Source organism: Sceloporus occidentalis, unplaced genomic scaffold (assembly GCF_023333645.1).
Source record: "Sceloporus occidentalis isolate IW3139 unplaced genomic scaffold, rSceOcc1.0.p SCAF_37, whole genome shotgun sequence".
NCBI lineage: Eukaryota > Metazoa > Chordata > Lepidosauria > Squamata > Phrynosomatidae > Sceloporus > Sceloporus occidentalis.
The window spans coordinates 66,030-93,682 of NW_028317017.1; the positions used below are offsets into that span (position 1 = coordinate 66,030).

At 40.5% G+C, this 27,653-nt stretch overlaps 1 protein-coding gene across 1 annotated transcript in view; it reads left to right on the forward strand.

Moving 5' to 3' along the window:
• LOC149297654 (intermembrane lipid transfer protein VPS13C-like) overlaps positions 1–23,847 on the forward strand; it is an 85,710-nt gene extending 61,863 nt beyond the window's left edge. Inside the window, exons 58-76 of the mRNA XM_089488326.1 lie at positions 105–340; positions 1,145–1,286; positions 1,452–1,592; positions 1,929–2,010; positions 2,289–2,358; positions 2,970–3,081; positions 3,410–3,523; positions 3,775–3,914; positions 4,789–4,870; positions 5,165–5,278; positions 5,651–5,726; positions 6,911–7,074; positions 8,004–8,049; positions 8,665–8,788; positions 14,400–14,514; positions 20,136–20,227; positions 21,023–21,146; positions 23,105–23,188; positions 23,749–23,847. Of these exons, the coding sequence (XP_089344452.1) occupies positions 105–340; positions 1,145–1,286; positions 1,452–1,592; positions 1,929–2,010; positions 2,289–2,358; positions 2,970–3,081; positions 3,410–3,523; positions 3,775–3,914; positions 4,789–4,870; positions 5,165–5,278; positions 5,651–5,726; positions 6,911–7,074; positions 8,004–8,049; positions 8,665–8,788; positions 14,400–14,514; positions 20,136–20,227; positions 21,023–21,146; positions 23,105–23,188; positions 23,749–23,847 (2,157 nt within the window). The remainder of the gene's footprint in view (positions 1–104; positions 341–1,144; positions 1,287–1,451; positions 1,593–1,928; positions 2,011–2,288; positions 2,359–2,969; positions 3,082–3,409; positions 3,524–3,774; positions 3,915–4,788; positions 4,871–5,164; positions 5,279–5,650; positions 5,727–6,910; positions 7,075–8,003; positions 8,050–8,664; positions 8,789–14,399; positions 14,515–20,135; positions 20,228–21,022; positions 21,147–23,104; positions 23,189–23,748) is intronic.
• Positions 23,848–27,653: the final 3,806 nt, after the last annotated feature.

A 27,653-nucleotide genomic window follows, 5' to 3' on the forward strand; every position in this document is an offset into this window, starting at 1 on the left:
TTGTCTTAAAAAAAAAACGTAAAAAAAAAACATTGATCTGTCAAACTCTGAAATTATACTCATTTTTAACACTGTGTTAATTTCTGTAACATATTTATTTGCAGGATGAAAGTGGACAGTTTGCACACAATCAGGACATTCAGATACATTGGGTGTCATTCCTTGACGGGCGTCAGAGAGTGCTTCTGTTTACAGAGGACGTGGCCTTAGTGACTAAAGCACGTCAAGCAGAGGAGATGGAGCAACCAGATCAAGAAATTACCATCTCCATTCATAGCTTGGGCCTGTCGCTTATTAACAATGAAAACAAGCAAGAAATTTCGTACATAGGGATCACCAGGTAACTCCTGCATATATTTTTTCTTCGGTATCCTTCTGTGTTCTAGAATTTTTTGCCAGTTGTCAGCTTTATTGAGGAGAAATAGAATAAATATTGCTGTTATAACCTACGACTATAGCATTTGTATGACTTATAAGAAACTCATGCTATATTCGTACACATACATGAAAGAAATGTATATTTTAATATGCTGCATTTTATGCAATCCAGTCTTATAGTGAGTCAGAACATGAGTCTCCAAGCTTACATATATTGAGAGCTGAAATACATGCATCACACCGCTCTCCTCCAGAATGTAATGCCCTGCCACCCGGGACCTACCCGGTGGCGGCTACAGTGCTGGCAGATGCTTTGCAGCTACCTATTGGAAATCCCATGATTTAGAAGCATTGTTATACCAAAATTAAATTGACCTAATTTATTTTCATGTTAGATTGATAACAGCGTAATTTATGATCTGCTGCAAAGGCAAGATAAATATTATTGTACTGATGTAATATCAATGAACTAAAGCTGCATTTCTAAAAAATAGTTTCTATCTGTTTATCTGTGTGTTTAACATGTTTTAATTTTTCTTGTAAAGGTTGTTTTTTTATGGAATATATAGGCAGGCTTTTTTGTTTCTACACACTTGCATTTCAAGTAACCATTGTAGAAGAAGAAAAAAAAAGTTGTAACCCCAACTGAAAGTTAACTATTTTTCACTATTGGGGAGAAAAGGGAAGCTTGCTATAAGCAGTAGGTGTTAGCTGGTATGACTTGAGTTTTTGCTACATGTCCTGAACATTTTATTCTGTTTCCCAGTTCTGGCATCATATGGGAGATGAAACCAAAGCAAAAGTGGAAGCCCTTCAACCAGAAACAAATAATGCAACTAGAACAGGCCTATGAGAAATACCTCAATTCTGTGGAGACACAATGGATAAAAATAGACAACAACTTTGAGGTAAGCTATCAGGTCCTCAAGTACCATTTAAGAGGAAACAAGTATTATATTATACGTGTCATGTATTACTAAATTTTATCCTTCAAAACCTAGAAGCGCAAGGCATACTGAGTATGGTTACAATAGGTTACCCCTATAAGCACACTAATTCTTGTCTTTCTTTAGGTCAGTTTTAGCAAAATTCCAATGGAAATGCGCCTGCCAATAAGGTGCAGCATCAGGAGAAACTTCTTATCTGGAATTAATGTAGAGTTCAAGCAGTCTCCTCACCAGAGGAGCTTAAGAGCTCAGCTGTACTGGCTTCAGGTGCGTTATTCCAAGTCGAGAGACTGACAATAAGAAAGGGCAATTTGCTATAGTGTTACTGTTTACAAGTGGTTTGATAGTGTTTTGAGTATGAGTAACAGCAGAAAACCTCCTATAAGGAATAAGATTAACACAGATTTGGATTTGTTTTGGTTTATAGTTGTGCGTATTCTTCACTGGGTACTCAGGCAATTCATACACACGGTAGTTTATAGATTTTCAGGCATTTTATGCAATGCATGATTTTTTTGCACTGTGCTTTGGACATAATGAGAGAGAAAACAGAGCCTTAAATTAAAATCTCATCTAAAGGAAAGCATTCTAACCTATTTTCAGGTTGATAACCAGCTTCCTGGGTCAATGTTTCCTGCTGTGTTCCATCCTGTCGCACCACCTAAATCTATTGCCTTGGATTCAGGTACAAAATGTTTCACATTACTAACGGGACATTTAATGGATTTTTATTTTCTTGGGGTTTTAATTATATGTACAATCAATGGATAAATAAAATATCAATGTGTAAAGACTCCCAACCTGTACCCTGCATGTTTTCTTTGCTATGTTCAATGGTTCCAAAATCTGGGACTTAACATCCCTTGCATGTCTAACCCACCTTACTGCACAATGCAAGCATGCTGTTAGGGTATTCGTGTTGCTGTAAAATGTTTAAATTAATGAAATATGATTCTGTTTTAGAACCCAAACCTTTCATTGACGTCAGCATTATAACACGGTTCAATGAATTCAGCAAAGTCATACAATTTAAGTAAGTGTACTTTCACAAAGTTATTGGGTTTTTGGACTATTATTAGAGGGCCTTGGACCTAACACCTGCTGTATGCACGGGATATTAGAATATATAGGGGAAAGTTCTCCATCACATAGCAGTATAGTAGATTGGAAGTTATCAAAAGTATAAAAACATTAACATACAAGAATGGAGTTCCTGGAGTTTGAGACATGGAAAATGAAATTAGGACCAGAGAGGATGGAGTAAAGCTAACAAGAATAAAAATGAATTGAGGTATGGGTATTGAAGATAAGGGAACAAATTGAAAGGGTATGAGAGAAAAGGGTTCAAGGGAAAAGAGATGAAGGCATTAAAGAGGTGAAGAGGCCTTTTAGAAATTATTTAAACATGAGAAAGAGAGTTAAGTGCGGCCATTACGGGCCAACAGATCAGCCAGGACGTTTTCAGAGGAGCCGGCATCAGTGCCACTGCCTCAAAGGACCACCACAGTGGACTAGGCACAGCACATGTATAGGCAACAGGTCCGTAGTTTCTTCATTCACTCCATGAAGGCTTTTCAAAGTACATGGGATGGAAAAGCATCAGATGTTATGTATTCTGTTTTTTCATACCCGTTTTCATTGCAGGTACTTCATGGTTCTTATTCAGTGCATGGCCTTGAAGGTTGATCAGGGCTTTCTTGCTGCAATTATTGGACTGTTTACTCCAGATACTGATCTAGAAGCTGAAAAACAGCGGGTATGTTTCTGAATCTTTTATGGATGGTTAACGTTCAATTTACATTCAAAAAAGTTGCTAATTTTAGTTAAATAGTATTTTTAGCCTGTACATTTGCATTATACAAAAATTTCTCTCTCTCATTCAGGTTCCCAAGTCTGTGAATTATACTTGTCTGCACTGTAGATTTTTTTCATATCAGCTTACTTGCTAGGGCAGCAAAACTAAAACAATTGTAAAATTAGTCTAAATGCCTATTTTACCTAATTGAAAAAGGTAATAATAATTTAAGTATGCATAAAATATTGGTTGTGACAATAAAAAAAAAAAAAATCCTTATTGTTAACAGACACAGCTCATCCAGAAGGATCTAGATGCACTGAACACAGAATTGATGGAATCGTCTATGACTGATATCACCACTCTGAACTTCTTTGAACTTTTCCACATATCTCCAGTAAAGGTATAGGTTTTGCATGCTGTGTTTGTGACAAACCAGTTACGAGTTGGTAGTAAATAGAGGCTTCCTAGAGAGTGAATGTGTTGTGAAGCATATGGAATAATTGAGGCCATAAACCTTGTCACTGAGAAACACATACATGTCATTACGCAATTTTTTTTATTTTTTAATCTATATTTTGTGAAGCGTTTCATTTTCTTTCTTGCACAGCATCAGTTGGAGCAGACTTATAACTGCCTGTACTTTCTTTTCAGTTACATCTCAGCCTCTCTCTAGGGGCAGGTGGAGAATCCTCTAATAAAGAAGAAAAGGAAATTGTTGCCATCAGCTCAGTAAACCTTCTCCTTAAAAGCATTGGGGCCACCCTCACAGATGTGGATGATCTCATATTCAAGTGAGTAACCATTTATATGCTGAAAATGGATGCTTTTCTCTTTGGCCTTCAGCAGAAGGCCTTCAACCTTTGTTGAGAAGCCTGGCCTATGGGATTGGTGGATGTAATCGTTTATACTGTATGCCAATCAGTCATAACATTATGACCACTGACAGGTGAAATGAATAACACTGATAATCTTATCATGGCACCTGTCAGTGGGTGGGATATATTAGCAAGTGAGCATTTCGTCCTCAAAGTTGATGTGTTAGAAGCATAAAAAAAGAGTGTGGATCTAAGGGACTTTGACAAGGGCCACATTGTGATGACTAGAGCATCTCCAAAACTGCAGCTCTTGTGTGGTGTTTCCCAGTCTGCAGTGGTCAGTACCTTTCAAAAGTGGCCCATTACTTTGACACATACCACCTAAGCATTGTTGCAGACCATGTGCACCCTTTCATGGACACAGTATTCCTTGATGACATTGGCCTCTTTCAGCAGGATAATGCACCCTGCCACAAACCAAAAATAGTTCAGGAGTGGTTTGAGGAATAAGCAAGGGGTTCACTTGTCGTCCAAATTCCACAGATCTCAATCCAATCGAGCATCTGTGGGATGTGCTGGAAAACAAGTCCGATCTATGGTGGATCTGCTGCTAACATCTTAGTGCCAAATACCACACCACGCCTTCGGAGGTCTAGTTGAGTCCACCCATCGATGGGTCAGGGCTCTTTTGGTGGCAAAAGCGGGACCTACACAGACAGGTGGTCATAATGTTATGGCTAATCGGTATATATTTCCAGCGAGTGTTTGTGTAGTGTTATTTTATTATGATGTATAGACTGTGTCAAAACTGAATTGACAGTTTAGTAGGTAATTTCTTTTTCTGTGCCAGGCTGGCCTGCTTTGAAGTGAGGTATCAGTTCTACAAACGGGACCAACTTATGTCACTGGTTACACGACATTACACTGAACAGGTATGCTTTGCAATGTTTGACAATGGGTGTTATGATAAATAGCTTTGTCATCACTATACGTAACACACAGAAAACTTTCACAATGATTCAGTCAGAACAGTCTTCCTACTGAAGACTCTGACAAAAGTGAATGGGATCAGTGATTCTGAGAAAATCCTCAGTATTTCAAGCCTCTTTCCATGGTGTTTAAGCCACTAAAGACAATTCGATATATTTCATTCAGACTTTGGGAGAAAACGGTGCTTTAGTTAGGCCAATTTACAATTTGATGTGCAAGCTTTCTTGTTTCCTCAGTTCCTAAAACAGGTGTATGTCCTTCTGTTGGGTCTTGACGTGCTGGGCAATCCCTTTGGCTTGATTAGAGGCTTGTCAGAAGGTGTAGAGGCTTTCTTTTATGAACCTTTCCAGGTAAGATCCATCAACTAGCTGGCAAACCTAACACCTCTTCTATGAACAAAACCCGTTGAGCAGTTTGTTCATTGTTAGCCAACCCTATTCCCATGCACCTGCCACACCAAAGCACTAAATCCTGTTTTGTTTTCTGACATAATGAAATCAAATTAAAATATGTTCCATGTCATTAGCAGTACTACAATTTGCTGTATATACACATGTAATTACCCTCAATTAACTTTTAGATTAGAAAAATGTTTTGAGAAAATATGTAGAATAAATATGAATTGTTGATGTCCATAGTACAGCAATGTTTTTCCATCTTGAATATTAGTGCTATATGTTTTGTCATGCAACTGTTTGAACAGATTCTGTTTGTTCTGGCAGGGAGCAGTGCAAGGTCCAGAGGAGTTTGCAGAGGGATTGGTTATTGGAGTAAAGAGCCTTCTTGGACACACAGTGGGTAAGTTCTTGTTGCTTTCTGGGTTGCAGCTAGACTCTACAACCAAACATTTGTCTGACACATCCTGCATCTTTGCAAGGCATACACTAAGCATTGCAACCCCAGTGAAATGAACAGTCAGTTAAGATACCATAATGCGTGATGTGTTTTGTGTTTCAATAATGTTTGTATTGATACACTTTGATGCCTGTCTGATTCTTGATATAGAAATAGTTTCTCTTTAAAGCCTTGCTTAGAGTCACGGATCTGGCTAGTCTGACCGACTACCTCCGCTGACTTGTGCTCCCGTAGCCAGGGACAACACGCTCTTTCCTCGGTTTCCCAGGCACTGGCCGAGACTCAGTGTAGGGTATAACCAAAATGAAGACTGCTTTATTATTCACACACATGGCTGGATATAGCCAGCAAAACACACATTAACATAAATCAAAATATTGGGACACGATAGGTACACAACCGCCCCCTTAATCTGCCTCCCAGAGACAACAGGGTCAGTAAAGGGATTAACAATACAACGGGGTCCCGCTATACACTATATACACATACATTATATAGACATTGCATTTTAAATACATTGACATTAATATATAGTTGGTCCCCCTTTTCAGCTATAATAGCTTCCACTTTTCTGGGAAGGCTTTCCACAAGATTTTGGAGTTTCTCTGTGGGATTTTTTGCCCATTCATCCAGTAGAGCAGATTAGGCACTGATGTTGGATGAGAAGGCCTGGCTCACAGTCTCAGTTGCAGTTTATCCCAAAGGTGTTCAGTGGCGTTGGACAATGCCATGCTTCCCACTTTGTGGGAACAGTTTGGAGAAGGCCCTTTTCTATTCCAGCGTGATTGTCCTCTATGCAAGGTCCTTAAAGACATGACTGGATGAGTTTAGTATAGAAGAACATGACTGGCCCACACAGAGCCCTGACCTCAACACCATTAAAACACTTTTATGTGTATGTATTTAGAATGTAATGTCCTAAAAGTAGCTGTTGGTGTAATGGTCAGATGTCCCAAAACTTTTGTTCATATAGTGTACCTGATGTTTCAAATCTGTAGAATGAGGTCTTTATTGGGTAAAGGGTTTATCACAACTGTATTTAAAAGGTAGACCTATGCTATGTGAAATTTTTACAGTGGCCTGAGTACAACCTTACAAATTATAGTACCTTGATTTGTCCTTTGTAGGGGGTGCAGCTGGTGTGGTGTCACGCATCACAGGGTCTGTTGGTAAAGGCCTGGCTGCCATAACCATGGACAAAGAGTATCAGCAAAAAAGGAGAGAAGAAATGGGAAGACAGCCCAAGGACTTTGGCGACAGTTTGGCTAAGGGAGGGAAGGGACTGTTGCGGGTAAGTATCAGTTAACTCTGTCTTTTAAAAGTAACATATGTGTACTTTTCTTAGATCTCTCTGGCAAATCTGAGAGACAATATAAATCATGTGGTATTTGCACATAGTTCCTGAGATTTGAAATCTAGCCAGCCTAGCCATAGTTATCTAGCACTATGGTTTGTTTACAGTTCATCTTTTATGAAGTGGCCCTTCTTGTAATTCTCGGATGACTTCAAATATAGGATTCTGACATCGGATTCTAATCCACAATTTATACCATTTAAGCAAAGTAGACCCCAAGAGGAAAAAATAACCCTCCCTCAAAATCACATGACGGTGTTTAAGCAATAGCTTGTTTACCTAGTGTAACTTTACCTGTTGATTTTATGAAACAGTCCTGTTTTCTATGATTACAACACAATCTCATTATTAACATTAATAGTCATTAAACGGATAATGATGTAGCATATTAATGTTGGATGCAAAATAACAGCAGAAAACGGCACATTGTATCCAAATATATTTTTGTTGAGATTAACACTTTCTATCATATACAGACAAGTCCAATTGTGGACGTAACTTGGCACATCCAATTGTTAACACTGTATGCTTTTATTGACTAAACCAATGTTTATAGGATCTCAGAGTAAAAACACATCTACCTGAAGCTGACCTGGACGTTCCGAACTATTAAATAGTGAAATTGAGTATCAGTTTAAATAATCATAATTTCTGTTATAACCAATGCCAGTTTCCCTGAGTTAGAGGTTCGTATTTCTGGCTTTCGGAAAAGAGCGTGTAAACATGTATTCTAGTAAATGCCGTAGTTTTAAAAATTGCTTTCCAACACCATTAAAATATATGACAAATATATACCAGTGTTCCGCAAATGTTTAAATCACATTGCTGTGGATTGTAAATGTCTACAAACAGCTCTCTTCTTGCAGGGTGTAGTTGGAGGAGTAACTGGAATAATCACCAAGCCCGTGGAAGGTATATGGTCATTAACACTCTTAATTTTCAGAATATGTTGTTTATAACTGTACAGTCACTATTAAAGGTGCTGTTCCACCTACTATGCTGGCTTTTAGTAAATACAGCATTACAAACATCATTCGTAGTATCATTGAATGTCCACTCTTTTCGTAGCAATAATTTTTTAATTAAAACATTTTGCCTCATTGCTCATTTTTGCCATGAACACACAATTAACATATGTCAGGAAAGCAGGCATTGTTGCCATAGAAACAAGAAAGCTTTGTAAAAGTTCCTGTGTTTTTAAATTACATGTTAGAGTACTGTAATAGCAGGGTAATAGCAATATTTTCTGCACATTTAGATTAAGATGGCTGTAATTACTATTTAAATTTAACTTTTCACTTATTAAGTGAATATTATTATTATAAATTATTATTTGCCAACCAAAAACCATTGGCCATAAATAGCAGAAGGCTGAGTGGTCCGCTGGAAATGTATGTTTTATAAGGTTTTTATCTGCTGATCTTTGGAAAAGAACATGTATTATGATATTTTTAGAATGCTTGCAAATGGATATATGTGGTATATAGATTTTACTGCACATAAACAACATCTTATGGTTTGCAACAGGAGCAAAGAAGGAGGGTGCAGCTGGCTTTTTCAAGGGTATAGGAAAAGGTCTTGTCGGAGTTGTGGCTCGTCCGACAGGTGGAATCATTGACATGGCCAGCAGCACTTTCCAGGGAATACAGAGGTAAGAGAGGCAGTTTTAGATTTGCCATTTTTGATCAAGTTTAATACACCTCCGTGGCCAAATACTCATTGTAGTCAATGATCATTTCATAAGATGCAAGAATTGGAGGTTTCCCTGCCATCCCAGGTGACACTAGGATAGACTCCTCCTCCGTACCTGATAGGGCAGGACTCAAAACTTTAAAAGGGCCCTCCCCTCCTACTAACACCAGTGTTTTTTTCCTGCCCTACCAGGTAGGGGACTCGTCTACCTTTTATTATTTTCTAGGCTCTAGGTTGAGCCGTTTCCCCGGGCTAAGCCCCCATTCCTGGGGGATACCTTGCACCTCAGCCTGATGGCTGGTGCTGCGTCGCCCACGCTTGTCGCGGCGGTGTTCGCGGCTTCGGCAGCACCGTCGTTCCCGCGGTGATCGCGGCAGCACCGTCGTCCTGGCGGTGATCTCGGCACCGTCGTCCCGGCGGTGATCGGGCCGCGGTGGCGCCGGCGTCCCGGCGGTGTTCGGCTGTACCGGCGTCCCGGCGGTGATCGTGGCCGCCGTCCTGGCGGTTAGCCTGGCCGCCGTCCTGGCGGTTAGCGCGGCAACCCCTCCGGCCGTGTTTACGGTGATCCGGCGGGTTGCCGGCTCCTCCTATAGCCGGGGACGCCTGCCGGTCTGGCTGTTCGGCGTACAGATGCCGCTGTTGCGGCTTACTGGCTTCGGCCAATATGGCGTCTGATGTCTTCCGGTTTTGGGCTTCTGCACTTCTGGTTGTGCGTTCCAAGCCTCGTTTTGGTTGTAATTCAAAATTTTGGCGCCAAACTCTCTGCTGTTGCAGATTCCAGCCTAATTTCAGCTCCCTTCACTGTGTATATATATATATATATATATATATATATATATATATATATATATATATATATATATATATATATATATATATATATATATAGAAGGTAAGTGATTTGGATGTTGTGTGTGTTCCTGCTGTTTTCTTTTGCTCAGGTGCTGTTGCATCTTTCATCATGTCGGCCCCTGATAATTCTGAGCCGCCCTCTGTTGAGGACAAGCCTAAGAAAGCTGTTATGAAGTCTAAACATGCCCAATGCTCTGGATGTCACAAGGCTTTGCAGGATTCAAGGAAGAAACTCTGCTCCGCTTGCCTGAGGTCTGTAGCGGATTCTGAGCCCTCTGGGGGTAGGGAATTTTTGGTCTGGCTTAAAGAGGAGATGCAGTCTACCTTCTCTGCCTTCCGTCAGTCGGTTCCTGTTCCTGTTCCTGCCTATCATCACCTTCCCGCGGTACAAGACCCTGCTCTTCTGGGGTGTCAGCCCTTGTTTTCAGACTCTGAGTTTGATTATCCTGAGGTAGAGGAAGGTTCCTCAGAGGAAGGAGAGATCCGGGAGGAAAGTTCTTTTTTATTCCCGGTGGAGGAAATTGAGACTTTAATTTCTGCTGTGAGATCAGCTATGCATTTGGAGGAGGCCTCCACCCAGGAAAATGACTCTTTCTTTGGTGCCAGCTTCTCCAAACAGTCTGCCTCGTTTCCTGTTCATCCTGCGCTTTCTGACATTATCAAGCAGGAATGGAACCACCCGGAAAGGAGGGTTAACCTGTCCAGACGGGTTAAACACATGTTTCCCTTTGATGAGAACTTTGCTGATTTTTGTGCTACCCCGCTGGTGGATACTGCTGTTATGAAGGTCTCCAGGAAGACTACTCTGCCGCTTGAGGATGGCTCTCATTTTTCTGACCATATGGAAAAGAAAGCCGAAGCTGCAGTTAAGAAATCTTTCGAGGCTTCAGCTGCGACCTTTAAACCTGGAATTGCTTCTGCCTCAGTTTCCAGAGCTGTCAAAATTTGGCTCTCCCAGATCGAGGAGGATATTGCTGCCAAAACCTCCAGGGAGACTATCCTCAAGAATGTTGCTGCCGTGAGATTGGCCGTGGATTTTCTCTGTGATGCCTCAATTGAAAACATCAGAATGACGGCCAGAGCTTCGGCGCTTTCGGTGGCAGCCAGAAGGGCCTTGTGGCTTAAGGCCTGGGCGGCGGATAATGCCTCTAAGAACAAGCTTCTTAATATCCCTTTTAAGGGCAAGACTTTGTTTGGGGAAGAGCTGGAGTCCCTTTTGGAGAAGACCACAGGGGACAAGCATTGGATGCCTCAACGAAAGCCTCCTTCAAAAAGACGGCAGTCCTTTCGGCCTTTTTTCCCGGGACAATCTAGAGGCCATAGTTCTAGGTTCAACCCCTCGTCTAGAGAACAAAACTTTCGAGGCAGATTCCCTCACGGAAGGGGGAGATTTGACAGGATCGCCTTCCCAAAGCGTTTCAAGACCCCAAGAACGCTGCATGACGCCTCCTCCATTCCGGTGGGAGGAAGGCTCCGTTTTTTCACCGACAATTGGTTCTCACTCACCCGAGATCCCTGGGTGAGAGCCATTGTATCGCACGGATATCAACTTCAATTCCGGACCAGACCTTCAGACCGTTTTTTGATCTCCCACCTTCCTCCAGACCAGGCAAGGCGGTCAGTCCTGTTATCCACCATTCAGCAGTTGTCAGACCTCAGAGTCCTGGTTCCTGTCCCCTGGCCAGAACTGGGCCAAGGGGTTTATTCTCCGGTTTTTCTGGTCCCCAAGAGACCGGGTGGTCTTCGCTTAATCATAGACTTGCATTTTTTGAACAGTCACCTCCAGTTCATCAGGTTCAGGATGGAAACCGTAAGATCCACCCTCGACACCTTATGCCTCAACGACTTCATGGCTTCATTAGACCTAAAGGATGCATATTTCCATGTTCCCATCCATCCGTCCCATCAACGTTTCCTGAGAGTGGCGATTCCTCGGGGTTCAACTGTCCAGCATTTCCAGTTTCAAGCCCTTCCATTCGGATTGTCGGCGGCACCAAGAGTTTTCACAAAACTTCTGGCAGTCGTGGCGGCCCATCTCCGTGTCCAGGGAATCTCAGTCATTCCTTATCTGGACGATTGGCTTATCCATGCCCGGTCAGCGCAGATTCTTCGAGTTCATCTTTCCACGGTGGTCAACACATTACAGGATCTCGGCTGGATTCTGAACTGGGACAAATCCTGCACCGTTCCCTCTCAACATCTAGTATTCCTGGGTCTTCGTCTGGATTCCTGCTCCGGGAAAGCTTTCCTTCCGACTGCCAGAATAGAGGGGATTCGATTCCTAGTACGCAGGATTCGCTCTGCGCACCGCAGCTCCTTGCGGTTATGTATGTCCCTGCTGGGCAAGATGGTCTCCGCAACTTATGCAGTACCCTGTGCTCTGGCCCACATGAGAATACTTCAGGGATTTGTCCTCAACCATCTGGAAGACAACCCATTGGCTCTGGACAGGCGTGTCTGTCTTCCTCAGCAGGTCAGAGCTTCCCTCTCCTGGTGGCTCCAACGGAACGTCCTTGCCGCAGGGAGAAGATGGTCTCTTGTCCCCAAGGTACTTCTCACCACCGACGCCAGCGTCAAGGGATGGGGAGCTACGTATCAGGACCTGTTTGTGCAGGGTCTCTGGTCTCCAGCTATGAAACTTCTTCCCTCGAACTGTCTGGAGTTGCTTGCAGTAGAAAAAGCTCTGCATCACTGGGAGCATCTGCTCGCCGGCAAGGACATTTTGCTTCGTTCCGACAATCAAGCAGTAGTAGCCTATATCAACAGACAAGGGGGCACAAGAAGTCCTCGGCTTCTTCATATATCGCTCAGGATTTCCTTTTGGGCAGAGTCCCATCACATGACTCTGTCCGCCATTCACCTCAGAGGAACTTTGAATTCTCAAGCAGATTTCCTGAGCAGAACTCCTGTGCTAAGCGGCGAATGGGCTCTGCATCCGATGGCCTTCAATCTAATCGTCCAACGGTGGGGCTTACCCGAGATCGACCTGATGGCATCCAGAGACAATGCTCAGATTCTGGTCTTCTTTTCCCTCAGGCCTCAGGATCATCCCTTGGCAATAGATGCCTTCTCACAAGAATGGAATTTCCGTCTCGCATACGTTTTCCCTCCGTTTGCCCTAATCTCCAGGGTCCTACAGAAGATCAAGAAGGACCACGCCTCCGTGATCCTGATAGCACCAGACTGGCCGAAGCGGGTCTGGTATTCCGACTTGATCGCTCTAGGTCTCTCTCCCCCTCTGAAGCTCCCAGCTTGGAAAGACCTTCTACATCAGGGTCCATTCCTACACCCAAACCCTGCCGTGTTCCACCTGACGGCCTGGAGATTGAACGCGGACTGCTGAGAGCTCAAGGATTTTCTTGTCATGTGGCTGAGACTCTTCTGCAGAGTAGAAAGAAGGTTACCTCTCTGCGATACATTAAGATCTGGAAGAGATTTCACAGTTGGTGTTGTTCCAAGGGGATTTTGCCAACTTCCTGTTCCTCTGCCTCTGTTCTGGATTTCCTCCAGGAAGGATTCGACTGTGGACTTCAGCCTTCTACGATCCGGGTGCAGATTTCTGCCATCAGTGCTCTCCTCGGGTTCGAGCTTATATCTCTGCCTGTGATCAGACGTTTTGCCAAGGCCATCGTCAGGATACGTCCTCGTTCGGTCACCAGGATGGTTCCGTGGGACCTGAATCTCGTCCTTCGAAGACTCACATTACCTCCTTTTGAGCCTCTTCAGTCGGTTTCTCTGTATCTATTATCGCTGAAGACGGCCTTCTTAGTAGTGATTACTTCCGCTCGTCGGATTTGTGAACTCCAGGCTTTGTCTATGAAGGAACCGTTTCTCCGTTTTTTCCCGGATAAGGTGGTTCTCTCTCTGCCGCCAGAGTTCGCACCCAAGGTTCAGTCGGCTTTCCACAAGAACCAGGAGATCGTGTTACCTACCTTTTTTCCTGCTCCTGGCTCGGATGAAGAAGTAGTTCTTCACACTCTGGATCTGAAGAGATGCCTCACCATCTATTTGGAACGGACTCTACCCCTGTGTAAGTCCTCTCGTTTATTCGTGGCCTCTTCAGGGCCCAACAGGGGCATCAGTATCTCCAAGTCTTCCATCGCTAAGTGGATTGTTGCAACCATCACCTTGGCATATTCTGCAGCCGGCCAACCTGCTCCTGTGGGGATCCGTGCCCACTCTACTAGGGCAGTCTCCACTTCCTGGGCTGAAAGATGTTGTCTTTCGCCCGATCGGATCTGCAAGGCAGCTACTTGGCGGACTCTCCACGCTTTTGTGCAGCATTACCGTCTCGACCAGATGGCTCAGGAGGACTCTCTTTTCGGTCGGAAGGTCCTTGAGGCTGTTTTGTCGCCTTAGTTTGCCCTCCCTTCTTCTTTGGTAAATCTATCCTAGTGTCACCTGGGATGGCAGGGAAACAGGAAGTTCTACTTACCGAGAGCTTCTTTTCCCTGTCAATCCCTGGTGACACGTTTTTGTTCCCTCCCTTCTTTTCAATAAATTTTTGTTGCATCAGATTGCTTTGCCTGTGTGGTCTTTGGTATTCACTGGTGTTAGTAGGAGGGGAGGGCCCTTTTAAAGTTTTGAGTCCTGCCCTATCAGGTACGGAGGAGGAGTCTATCCTAGTGTCACCAGGGATTGACAGGGAAAAGAAGCTCTCGGTAAGTAGAACTTCCTGTTTCAGCTTGTAGGCGATTCATTTTTTTTCTCTCTTTTAGAGTTGCTGAATCTACAGAAGATGTTTCTCCACTACGTCCTCCTCGACTTATTCATGAAGATGGCATAATCAGACCGTACAATGAAACAGAAGCTCAGGGTTTAAACTTATTTGAGGTAAATGTTCATAAAACTCTTCAGGAGTGAACCTTATCCCAGTCATTCTGTGGTACTAATCCATGTGTATGCACTTTGTAAGATATTATGTGTGTGTCTGGCCTTCTTTTCTTGACATTTCAAAATGTTTCGCTAAAATGTTTCTGCTAAACATACTACTAGATTCTAGACGTACTAGATTAGTTTGCTTTAAGGAGAGGCCAACACTAGTTTTCTGGTTCACTACTTCAGGAGAAAATTGGAGGAAATGCTTAATATGAGCTTTGTGGCATCTCTCACTTTTCACCTTGTAGATTAATTTGTATTTTATCCCAGAGTACACAAGTATGCATATTAATTTCTATATGATTAACATACTTTTTACAAATAATCTGGGTAAAATGTCACATAATATACAAAAAAAAAAAATCCGTCTGCGCTTCTCACCCTAATAAAGTTGGCAACAAATACTGTATTTGCTCGATTATAAGACGAGGTTTTTTTCCAGAGCAAATGCTCTGAAAAATACCCCTTGTCTTATAATCGGGGTCGTCTTATAATCAGACATCAACTAGGTCTGACTATGAGACTAAGATCCAGATCCCCCGCAGCGATGCAGGGGACCTGGATCCTCCTGTACCCTCCCCACTTACCGGTACTTCTGAGTCCCCGGTGCTTAGTACGGGCAGCGTGTAGAGCTCTACGCGATTCGCATACACAACTTCCGTGGCAGCCGGGAGGAGGTGCGGCTAGCAGCGGGGGTTGTCTGCGTCCATCGCGCAGACCTTCCCCGGCTGTCGGAGTTCCCCGGCCGCCCCGGTGAGGGGAACTCTGATCTCTGACAGCCGGGGAGGGTCTGCGCAATGGACGCAGACAACCCCCGCTGCTAGCTGCACCTCCTCCCGGCTGCAGCGGAAGTTGTCTACGCGAATCGCGCAGAGCTCTACACGCTACCCGGACTACACACCGGGGACTCAGAAGCACCGGTAAGTTTGGAGGAGGGAGGGAGTGTTAAATGGGGGCATAAGGCATTTCTGGAGCAGAGTGCTCTGTGAAATGCCTTTTAACCCCCTTAATGCCACTCTGCCTCCAGAAATGCCTTTTAACCCTCTATACGCCACTCTGCCTCCTGAAATGCCTTATACCTCCCTATATGCCACTCTGCCCCATAATATGCCTTTTAACCCCCTAAATGCCAGAGTGGCATATAGGGGTATAAGGCAATTCTGGAGGCAGAGTGGCACATAGGGGGTCAAAAGGCATATCATAGGGCACAGTGGCATATAGAGGGTTAAAAGGCATATCATGGGGCACAGTGGCATATAGGGGGTATAAGGCATTTCTGGGGCAGAGTGGCAAGCCAGGGGGCAGATGTGCATAACTGAGGAGGCAGGTTAAAAAAAAAAAATATATATTTTTCTAAATCATAGCTTTTATTAAAAAAAAAAATGTTCACATAGTTTACATGAATTAACATTTACTGGTAAAACTTTTTTCCTATAGGGTTGTCTTATAATCAGGCTTTTTCTTTTTTTCATAAATTAATATTCAGATTTTGGGGGGTCGTCTTATAATCGAGCAAATACGGTATATAAACATAATATAAATTAGAGCTTTTGGTTATATGAATTGGCCAAAGCATAATTAAGCTCACCTGCCACCTCAAGATGTCACATAAATTGAAGAGAGCTAGGGTTGGCTTTAGATCAAAGGACACTCTAGACCAAAAGTGTCCTGCTTCTGTCTTGTGTAGAGGTTATATATTTCATGTTTTTTTCCCCCTCTTGTTAAGCAGCCGTGTCTGTGAAGGAGTGTAATATCGCACAGCAAATTGACAGAAATTTCTAACCTCCCTTTCCATTTTTCTTTCTCTTTTTCACGCATGCAGCAAAATTTGGAATGAAGGAGAGTAAAAATCATTTTTTTTCTTATCTTCATTCTCAGTCACGCATGTTCATGAGGAGCTTCAGGCCAGATTTTGTGACTTGTTGCCTTATGTTTTCTTTCTCAATGCCTTTAAGTTTAAAATCTGCATTTTTCAGGTTTCCTGTTGCTTTTGCATTCAATTCTAACTTGTAGTTTAAATTAGTATTTTCTATAATAATTGTATCCTATGAAGTACTAAATAAGCAGGAATAAGAAAACTTTAATTGGGGTTCAGTTGCAAGGAGTGCATTTAGTTGATGAAAGGTTGAGAGACTTTGGTGTATATAATACAATGCGAGGTGCCATGTACTTCTCAAAGCCTTTAGTGGGACTTTGCTATATTTAAACACCACTGCCACATTAAACATTAAGATTGACAAATGGCTAGTGTTTATATATAACATATAGTGTGTATGTAATGTATCACCCTGTAGGACCCTTTTCATGTTTGGTTTCCTTACTTTCAACTTACTAAGTTAAATTCATAATATAGTTATATATAACAAATTATCCTATTTGTACTTGTACATTATTTTCTGTTATTTTTGACCATGTGTATGAGTTTTACATAGTAAATGCACTACCCAGACCTAACACTGGTGGAAGGTTGTACTTGTGTTGTAATGCTTACCATCTTCTCCACATTGTGGGGATTTATTGAAATAACTTGTAGGTTTTCCAATGCAAAAACGGCATAATTAGATATATTATTACACTTTGCACAGGCTGTACATGTAATAAGCACAGATTATTAGTGATGTTCTAAGTAACTTTGTGGTTTCCAAGAGCACAAGTCATCTGAACATCTGTCACTAGGCAGTCCAATATTATAGTTTTCCATGAATTATCCGGTACTGAATGAGAGGTGTGGAAAAGACACTTTATTATATACATTGTAAATCATCCTTATAATTTTGGTAACATTGGTAGACATGCCACTACAGTGACAGAGAATTGAATATGTTTTAGTAATAGCGCTTAGTAGCGTTTTTGATATATTCTTAGTGAAAGGAATTAAACATCAACTCCACAGTGGTGTGCATCATAAAGCAAAATGTGAAGTTTGTGATATCCATCATTTATAAACGTTATCCATTATCAATACAACTGCTTGTTGCATGCTCCCATTGTCAATACAGCTTGATGGCTTGTTCCATAGTCATTATGCTACCATTATCATTAATAATGCTTGTTATATATGAAGTTGGGGAAACCCCCTAATGTTTATACATTTTAAAATGATTGTGTTGCAACATGTAAACCTAATGTAACAATGCACTGTTAATATCCCTTCTTTTGAACAAGGACTAATCATGAGTATTTTCAGTGTTTGTATTTTAAAAACATATTTGCTTAAATATAAGGTAGCCCTGATTTTTAAGTGACCCCAGAAAACTTTGCGTCTTGTGGCAGAAACAAAGAAAACTTCTGAATGTAAGGCAAACCTAAAAAAAAAGTCATTCTTAGAGCGTTCTTATTTTGTTTCTGGATGGATTAAATAAAAATCAGCCTCATTAGTGAAGAGTATTTTAAAATGATGATACCACAGATAAAATCAAGACACCAAAACAGAAAAAAAGCTTAGCATGTCATAGCACCTGGACTATATGAATATATTTGGCTTTCATCAACCTTGATTGTATTTTCAGTACTGGGCTGATGGGATTTCCTTCGGCCTACATTAACTGTAAATACTGGATGTTAATGTGTGAAGTGTAATTTAACATACAACCACTTTTATAGGGTTGCTGGCTTTCATTTACAGATGAAAGACCCTATGTAAATGAAATGATGTTCTCACATCAAACATTCCCAAAGTGCAGGGTATATTTTTCAGTATGTGATCTTCTTCTGCTTAGACCACATTTTTCTGGAAGTCTCTAAATAAAAGGTGACCTCTCATATCGTTGACTATTCAGATAAACTTTTTTCCCCTTAATATTTGAGCAAATTCAATAATGCACATTTATGCAGGACAACAATACCCCTGCTCATTTTAGATGAAAAAGCACAATTAGTTTTGCACCGTTATGCTCTGAGATTGCAAAAGTGCAATCCTATAAGTCGTATTGTATTGTAGATGTACTGAAAACCATGACCAAAGTATTTACTGATCTGTTAAAGGAACCGATGATAGAAGAATAATGTATGTTGGTGTCTTCTTCAGGTGTGAATTACCTGTATGTGTGGGGGCTGTATGTGCTCTTTAGAGATGTCTTTAATAGTTGTAACTTGTTGAGTTTTATAAATGCTCCCACGGTTTTGCATTCCAGGCTGGGCATGTATGATTTATAAATAATCGTCTACTTGGTAGCCTTAAGCTTCGATTCGATCCTGTATTTATCTCACAGTATGTGTATTGGGGTTTTTTTGGGGGTTGTTTTTGTATTTTTGTTTAAAGTCACAAGACATTTGAGATGCTTGCGACTCGTGTAATATTCACTTCTCACAGGTTAGCGTAAGGCCAGGTACAATAGATGAAGCCTAAGATTGTTCTTACAAGGCTGTGTGTTGTAGTGACCTTCCGTGTCCTTATAAGTGCAGTTATTTTTATGTCACTTACTATGAATGCCTGTTAGAATATTTACAGTTGCGTAGCACCAATATTAGGGTTAATTATAGTCTTGTTGATGACCAAACATGATAAAACCTTTGTTTATCATTTACTTCGTATACATTTGTACTCTGTCCTCTGAGCAATAAATTATTTTTTTTGCTGAAAATATCTTTCTCTGCTTTTTCCTTTCCACTCAAATGATTATACTGCAGTGACGTAACTCCTTTTCAAATTAGTCTAGTCAGTGTATTAGTATTATTATACTTTATTAATAGGGCTCGGGTAGATTCTGTAGCGCTACTAACCGTTTCAATAAAATTAAAAGTAGTATGGAAAGATCTTGTGAGATTTACACTCCAGTATAACTTAAGATCTGAAAAAGACCAAGAGAGATAATACCGACTCTGGTAGGACAAGTCCGCTGGCCGCTGGGTACAAGTTTCTCCACTTGTCCGTAAACATGGATAACACACTCAATAAGGAAGACTGGAACAGGCATTTTCATCAATTGTGAGACAGTGAGGCAGATGTCTTCTCGTATAAAACATAACTTTTATTGCAATAAATAAAATCAGCACAGTGTAGGTGTTACGTGTCAATTCAACAACGAGTTTTGTCCTAGAAGGACTGCTTTGATTACCAATGACCATTAATATATACCCCTTATAATGATCTGCTCAGGGGTGCCCAGCAAGTACTCAACACAAAAATCTATGCATCAATGCCTCATTAAATAAAATAAACACAAGTGAAACAAATAAACTATTGTCTCAAATGCTAATAAGGAATCTGTAACATATAAAGATAAATACAGGGAATTCACAATGTAAACAAAATTAATAACTGTAAACAATATTGTGTTAATTATAGTCAAAAGTGTATGTAGTTAATCCTGCTGATATAAGCTTTGCACTCATATAGCCAATGTTAGTCTAAGTGTTTACTAACACTATGAAATGCAACTTCTGCTTAAATTCATTTAAAATAATGAATATTTGAACAAAACCTTTATGAGAGCAGCACTTCTGTATTATCCCATTTTCTTCAACAGGGAAAAACAAAAAATACGTTTTTGTGTTTTTGATTTTTAGTAATAGTAATTTTGTAGGATTGTATCAGTTTCCCCTCCTGCTCACAGTGTTTTTTATGTCTGTTCTAGAATTCCAGTATCAAAAAGCTGGATGGAGAAATTTTCAGATACTCTTGCCTCCCAAACAAGAATAAGAAATTCAACCTTGTGGTTACCAACAGGTATGTATGGTGATTATAAACTTTCATTCTTCTGTTGTACTGAAGTAATAGATTGACCATTAAACATGAATCCAAATCTTTCAGTGTCACTAGAATACTCATATAATGAATTAGTATTAATAAAATAAACAAAGAATTCGACCACAGACAGGAATATTTCCCATCGTATATACTGCTCATTACTTTACCTGCTTTAAGACAAGACCTCACTTCAAAAGTTCACATACTGCGATAAATAAAATTTTGCTCTCATAATAGTTATATATGTGTCAAAATTCTGATTTCCCCCAGCCTTAAATTGGGGGAATCTTTGGATTGTGCTTAAATGGTTGGTAACCAAACTGCATACCAGTTCTCCCTCATTTTCCAAAAAGGACATATGAGAACCTATATTGCTTGACCCTTGTTTATTCTAAACTCATGTTATAATGATTAAACAGTATTATTATTTATTGTTTGATATAGCACCATCATATTCCGTAGCGTTGTACAATGGGTAGACGGGACATAACAAGTAGTATGTAACATAACAATTTGACTTACAGAAACAACAGGTGAGGAGGGCCCTGCTCAAACGAGCTTACAGTCTAGATCTTTGTATCTACTAAGAGAGGTCGACAGTTTAGCAGTCGGGACTATACCTCTATGGCGAGATTGGCTTTACTGGCAGAAATATGGCTTCTGTAGTTACCCCCTTTGTTTGTTTCATTTTTTATTAAATAAGAGACAACATTGGTTATACATACATACATGTTATACGGTATTTTTAAATCCGTTACGTTTATCTCTTATCAGGAGGGTGATGTTTGTAAAAGAAGTGGAAATTTTGGGACATAGAAATATCGATTGGGATTACTCATTTGAAGAGTTTCTCCGTCCACCAGCTGTGGAAGAAAATATCCTGACTTTATTTGTGAAGGTATGTGATAGGGTATTTTTGTAGCATCTTAGGAATTTTACGGATATCAGACAAAAAGGACAAGGTTTTTTCGTATTAACTTTGTGTTTATGTATTTTAATAGTACTGTTCACAGTAAATTTGTTGCTATTGTGCAAAGTGGTATTAATATACGTAAATACCTAGAAGAATGTCACTTATACATTTTCCCACTTCCGTTATATAGGTGAGCTTGATGCAGGTGATATGGCTTTACTATTCTGTCATTTCTCCAGTAATTAGCTGTGTTGGCCGTTCTGTCTGTAAATAGCTTTAAAACAATTGTGGATTTAGGCGTCTCCTATGATTAGATACAGTTTCCTTACTCCTCAATAAGGTGATCGCATTTTAATTTTGGAATTTGGCGACACAGGCAGCAGGGTTTGGGGAGTAGCTTACAAATATTCATATTACATTTTATACATTCACCAACTCTTTATAGATCCTTTCTTTTTCTCCAGACGTCTTTTTGTTTTTATTATTCTGCTTTGCTTTTCGCTTTCTGTGCCTACCGTTGGTCCTCATATCTGTCTGCCCTATCTGCGTTTCTGCCTCGTGTTGATGCTCCCCATATCTATATAGGTTCACACAGATGCAATGTAAACATGGGTTACTTCCAATGCAGTATACCTGTCTGTCCATAGCTTGTGCCAATTCTTGAAGATGACTTAACAGACACACATCCACCTATGAAACTGTTCACTATTTTAACATGGCCTTATGACCTCCGCTCAACATAAGCGCTAGCAGGTTATGTTAAACATTTTGGCTCATGAACATTTCGTGGTCCCAGAATGAAACTGCCAGACGTGGGTCCTCCCGTTGTCGGACTTTCACTGGCAATCCGAGACATATGGTCATCCTAAATCCCAGGCCACTATGCTCAAAGGGGCTTTTGTTGGTTTTATTTTAATGCTGTAAAACTGATTCCCAGCACCGATTATTAACTAGAGTGCTGTGCGGGCTTGTTGAAGTTTTCCAGTACTATTAAACATTTTGGAGGATTGAATTATTGTAACTTATTGTCACTGTGAGTGAGTGAAGCCAAGAGGAGGATTTTTATGGGAGTCGCATCTTCACAGCTAGGTTCCTGTTATTACTTGAAGATAGAGTAAACAAACTTCTTGGCATCATAAAGCAGCGTATCATACCCTAGGCAGTCAAAACCAGTTTTGAGGTAGTTAAACATTTCCTTCACAGCCGATTTATTTTATACTGAAACAATTACACATTCAAAATGCACATTAGTGTTTGAATTGTAAATTTATGGGAATGCTTTGCCTACCTCGTTCTAATTTTGTATGTAAGTAGCATACAGACCACAGTATATCGTATCAGTTCTCAGTGTAGTAAACCGCGACGTAGTGATAGATCAGGAGCAGAACTAAGTACAAGAGGATCTTAACATTTCTCGAAGGGCTTTAGCTGAAGTTGAATGCTGTCTGCCTGCACTTGCTTGATGTTTGTGACGAAGTGCTTCAGCTGCATTTGATATCCTTGGTACTTAAAGGTCTGAATAACAGCTTGTGGACACAGATTTAGAAACGTAACCATATGCAAGTTTTAAGGATATACAGGTGTACTTGTTCGGAGACTGGCTCCTTGTGGTCATTTCTAGATTGTGCTAAGGCATAATCCCACTTGCCTTGTGTCCTTTGTTTTTATGAAATAATTGTTAATCTATCTGTAGCCTATTCTTCTCACGCTGTTTCTCAGAATTAAGCAAAATGCCTGGTTGTGTCCAAGGAAGAATATCTACAAATTGCATCCATTTTGAGACTTACAGGACAAGCTGATGCCGGTAGAGATTGGAATAATGTTAATTTTTCCTTAGAAAACCACCACCATCTTTTTATGCTTTATAAAATAAACCTCCTTAAGCAATGACTAGATTCCTACATGTCCAACTGCTTAATCACTGATTCCCTTTTTTTTCTTAGGATCACAGTATCTTCCATAAAAAAGACGCTGCCAATCAAGAGATCCAGAAAAGGATCCCTCTGCAAGACAAAGTTGCGGCTCAGGTCAGTCAGAGTTTGGTCAGAAATAGTCTGTTTCAGCCTTGAACCATTTGTTTGGTTTATCAGCCACCTTGCTGACTTTGGAACAGAAGTTTATTCAGCACTAGGGTTAATTATGTGCCTTCCTAGCAAACATACACGTTAAAAAAAAAACAAAAAAAAAACTAGAGGGTCAAAGACTTATTGTAAGGAAGTTGTACTTTACTGAGAGAGTGGTAATCGTTACATCAGGAAAAATGGGCAGACTAGATGGACCCAATGGTTCTTATCTGCTGTCAAATGCTGTGTTTCTGTGTTAAAAAAGTTCTACAGACTAGCTGATGAGTACACTGACAGCGCTAGCTGATGTATAACATCTCACAGTTTGCAGAGCTTAATAATTCCAATAAATGTGTTTTGTGTTTCTCAGTTTAAAAGTGTACTGGGCATTATATAATGTTTTAGTTTATCGTCAGTGGATGGGTGATGCTTCTCTTTACACGGAAAATGTATATTTTGGTTGCAAGAGAAGTAATTACTTTACAGTAATTGTTTTTGTTTGTGTTTTTTCTTTCTATCTGCAGAAGGTTCTCAATGCCATTGATGAGGCTTGTGCAACTCGGAAGCAACAGACGTTAGTGAGACAGAAATCTGAGCGGTTTATCCAGCAGTACCAATGCTAGCTGGGTAAAGGTTTTTAGTTTTTGTAAACTGCAGGGTATTTCTTCTCCGTTGCGTCATGCCCTGCATTACATCAAGGTCTTGGTCTCTTTGGGGTTGGTCTGTGACTCCATGCACTGCCGTACATACATACCAAGATGTAAACCTGAGCTTTATTTTTTCAAACGAGCGTTATGTGCAATAACCATGCTCTCTCGACTGTTGCTGATCATAATCTGTGCTTAGAAGAAAGAGATGAAATATATACTTGTATACATGTATACTATTTGAGTATGTTTGTTACAATAAACTGAACCACTGGCATTTTGTAAAATGGATGCACTTAATTAAAAGAAAAAAAAAGAATTCTACTTTTATCCTGTTTTCTTTCCCCACTAATTGAGGGCAAGCTTACCAGAGCCTACCACTGTTTGCCTGTCGGTTGTTCAAAGTGTGCAGGATTTGCGGCTGATGCTTCTGACCAGCGTTGAGTGCGGTTTCGTACAGTTAGAACTGGTTGGAGCTGGTTAGAACTGATTGTCCTTCGCGGCCTCTTACCCCACTCTACAGTTCAAAAGTGTGATGTGACATTAATGGTGTTTTTGTAGTTGGCGTATTACAAATTACATGAGTGTTAATTGATTATATTTTATGGACATCTCAGATATATTTTATAGAAACACTAGGGTAGCACTGCATGTAACCCCATCGCTCGCCATCCAGAGAAAGATGCCCAGTGCAGTCATGTAAGAGAGGCAGCTCAATGTGAGGATAACTTCACCGTGACTCTGCTGATAGGATTACTTCTTCTAGGTGATTATTGGTTATTTAGCAGATGGATGGCAAAGCTTAAACCTGCCCACTGGTCACATCTTCCAAGCGTTTAGTTCACCTTTTTAGAACAAAATCCCCATGTAAGGTTTACACAACTAATATACACCTGCTTAAATGTACATTATTATTTTTGAACATCTCGGGCATGTATGTTTTTGTGATGTTTCTGCATGGAAAGTGGAAATATATTTAGTCGGCGCAGCAAAAATACACATTTCACTCGAGTCAAATAGAAGTTGATCCTTAATAACCCCACCATCCCCTGCTACATTTCACCTTTCATCTTCAGATGCTTCTCCTGCATATGTGACAGGCTGTTTTTACTTTTATTATATCTTGATCTTGAATTATTTCAATTGTTCCCTGATTTTATTTAAAGTGAATAAGTCCTATAGCAACTAAATGCATATACATTTTCCAAAGTGGAATCAACTTAATGACCCTGTAGTGCCACCTGTTGAACATACGTGATAGTGTAGCAGCTTTGCTTTAGTTTTTTGTTTAGATACAGCTATCTCATGTAAAGTACCTACAGAGCTGACCTTTGTTATGTGAAGGGCTTTTCATAAGGCACCCAATATCTCTACTTACAGCTCTCTGCGTTTGGAAGACCAAATACCATTCAAAAAGGATGTGAGATGCTCACCAAGTACAGACCTCATAGTCTGCCTTATGGTGCATCCTTGCTTGAGAGCATCTCAAATTTTAACTTTCTTGTTCCATTACAGAGAAAAAATCTCCATCTCAGTCCAGAACATAAATGAGATGCAAATTTCCTCTGCATAAGGCAACCAGACGTACATTTCCACCAACGTTGGCCTCGTCGGTGGGGTACAGTTGGTATCCCTCTAGGAACAAGAGAGCAAGGAGGTCCACGTCTGGACTCCGCTTTGCACTTTGAAGACCAAATCCAAAAATGTCGGTCGCAATAATCACATGCAGCTACTTCTCATTGCTGGAATAATTGCAGTAGTGTTCGATACATCCTGTACAGAGTTGTCAAAGTTCCAAATTCCAGGCATGTACAGCACTACAGCATGAATTGTTCATTATGGTAAATTTATTCATAAAATAAAATACTAGTTCATTATAATTACTATTTAAAGAGAAATGTTCATTGTTCATTTAAGTCTAAGTAATATCCTTGCAATACGGTTGTTGGATGTGGAGAGTCACAGCAGTTGATTGAGGTAGTTATAACACACTTATAAATTATGGATTTGGATTTTTTATTTGAAGGTTTTATTTTGCCATCACAGGAAAAGATGAAATGCCACAAAAGCTTTTGGAGACCTTGATGTCTTCAGGAGTACTTGATACATAGTTCAGAGAAATAGTAACACATTTATTGAAACTCATAAACATACTATTTTGTTTAATTTAAACCCCTGCCACAAATTTTCCCATTCTATTTAATATTCCTTGTAGTGTATTTATTCTTGGCCATTTTCCTTAACATTTTAGCCAACTGGTGTGGAGTGGCAAGACAGACAGGCTGATACAGCTTTGATCAGCTTTGGATGTTCTAAATGATTCGGGAGTGGCTAAGCCCCATCAGAGGGATGAAAGACACAGATCTGACAGCCTCAGCCGTCTGAGCATCAGGAATCTGCTGATGGCAGGAGGATGGTTACTGTCACAGATGGTGGCTGTCAGAGATCTAGGTCAGGACATTGGAGTGGTCTATATGACAGCAGAAGCAGGAGGGACATACCCCAAATAAGATTGATGCTCAGTATGTCCTCTTCTTCTGAGGATGTTGTTCTTTGACATAGACAACCAACACATGAGAAAAACCTGTCATTGATGTTTAAATTGAGAAAAGAATATGTTGTCAAGCTGTGGACTGTAAAAGGGAAGCAGCCCATCATGGTTGCAGTGAAAAACTGAAAATGTGTAATTGTTGCATGTCATTCCTTAATGGTTTTAATGTTGGCCTGCTCACCATGGAGGACCGCTCCCTTCATATTGTTCACCATTGTGTACCCAGCAGTGAAATGGCATTTAGAGATACAGTTGCCTTTCCATTTGCAACTTTAACTGGTCCATGCAAAGAATATGGTTTCTGAATTATGCCTCTTTTTTATTGTGTGTAAATTAACTACTATCATGTGTATTGTGTCACTGGAAGACCAATTGCCTTTATTACTGAGATAAGGGGTTATATTGTATGAAGCATGTTAACTTACCTCCAGGAAGTAGTAAAGATAAGGAAATGCATTGGATTAAAGAAGGTTAATGTAAACATCTCCCTAATGGCAAGTTATACTCTTGAACCCAAATCTTCTTGAATCCCCAGTTCGAAGCATGTTTGCAGCCTGTAACATGTCTTTTTTCTTCTAGCATGCTTTCTGTAAGGAGAATGTTTTAACATTGGGGAGGATATAGCGTTGCTGTTTAGCTTTCTGTATTCATTATTGTGCAGGAATTCGTAACAACAGAAGCTAGCATTTATCGATCATGGCTTACTATAGGATTGTGGTAACTTTAACCATAATACACATAGATGGCCCCATGCCCAGAATTTGAAGATAGTTGTTATTATTCCCACTGAAATGACAAATATCAGGAATACATGCAACTATTTGTTCAAATATTTAAGATTAGTGGAGGGAGCCTGTCTAGACAAATAAGCTGTGGGGTGCACAACAATGTCCAGAGTCCTATGTATCCACTAAATAATTCATACTACATGTATACTCACTGGCCACTTTATTAATACAAATAGCTAATCAGCCAATTACATGGCAGCGACTCAATGCATTTAGGCATGTAGGCGTGGACAAGACAACTTTTTGAAGTTCAAAGCATCAGAATGGGAAAGAAATGGGGATTTAAGTGACTTTGAACGTGGTGTGGTTGTTAGTGTCAGACGGGCTGGTCTGAGTATTTCAGAAACTGCTGATCTACTGGGATTTTTCTGCACAACCATCTCTAGGGTTTACAGAGAATGGTCCAAAAAAAGAAAATATCCAGTGAGCGGCAGTTGTGTGGA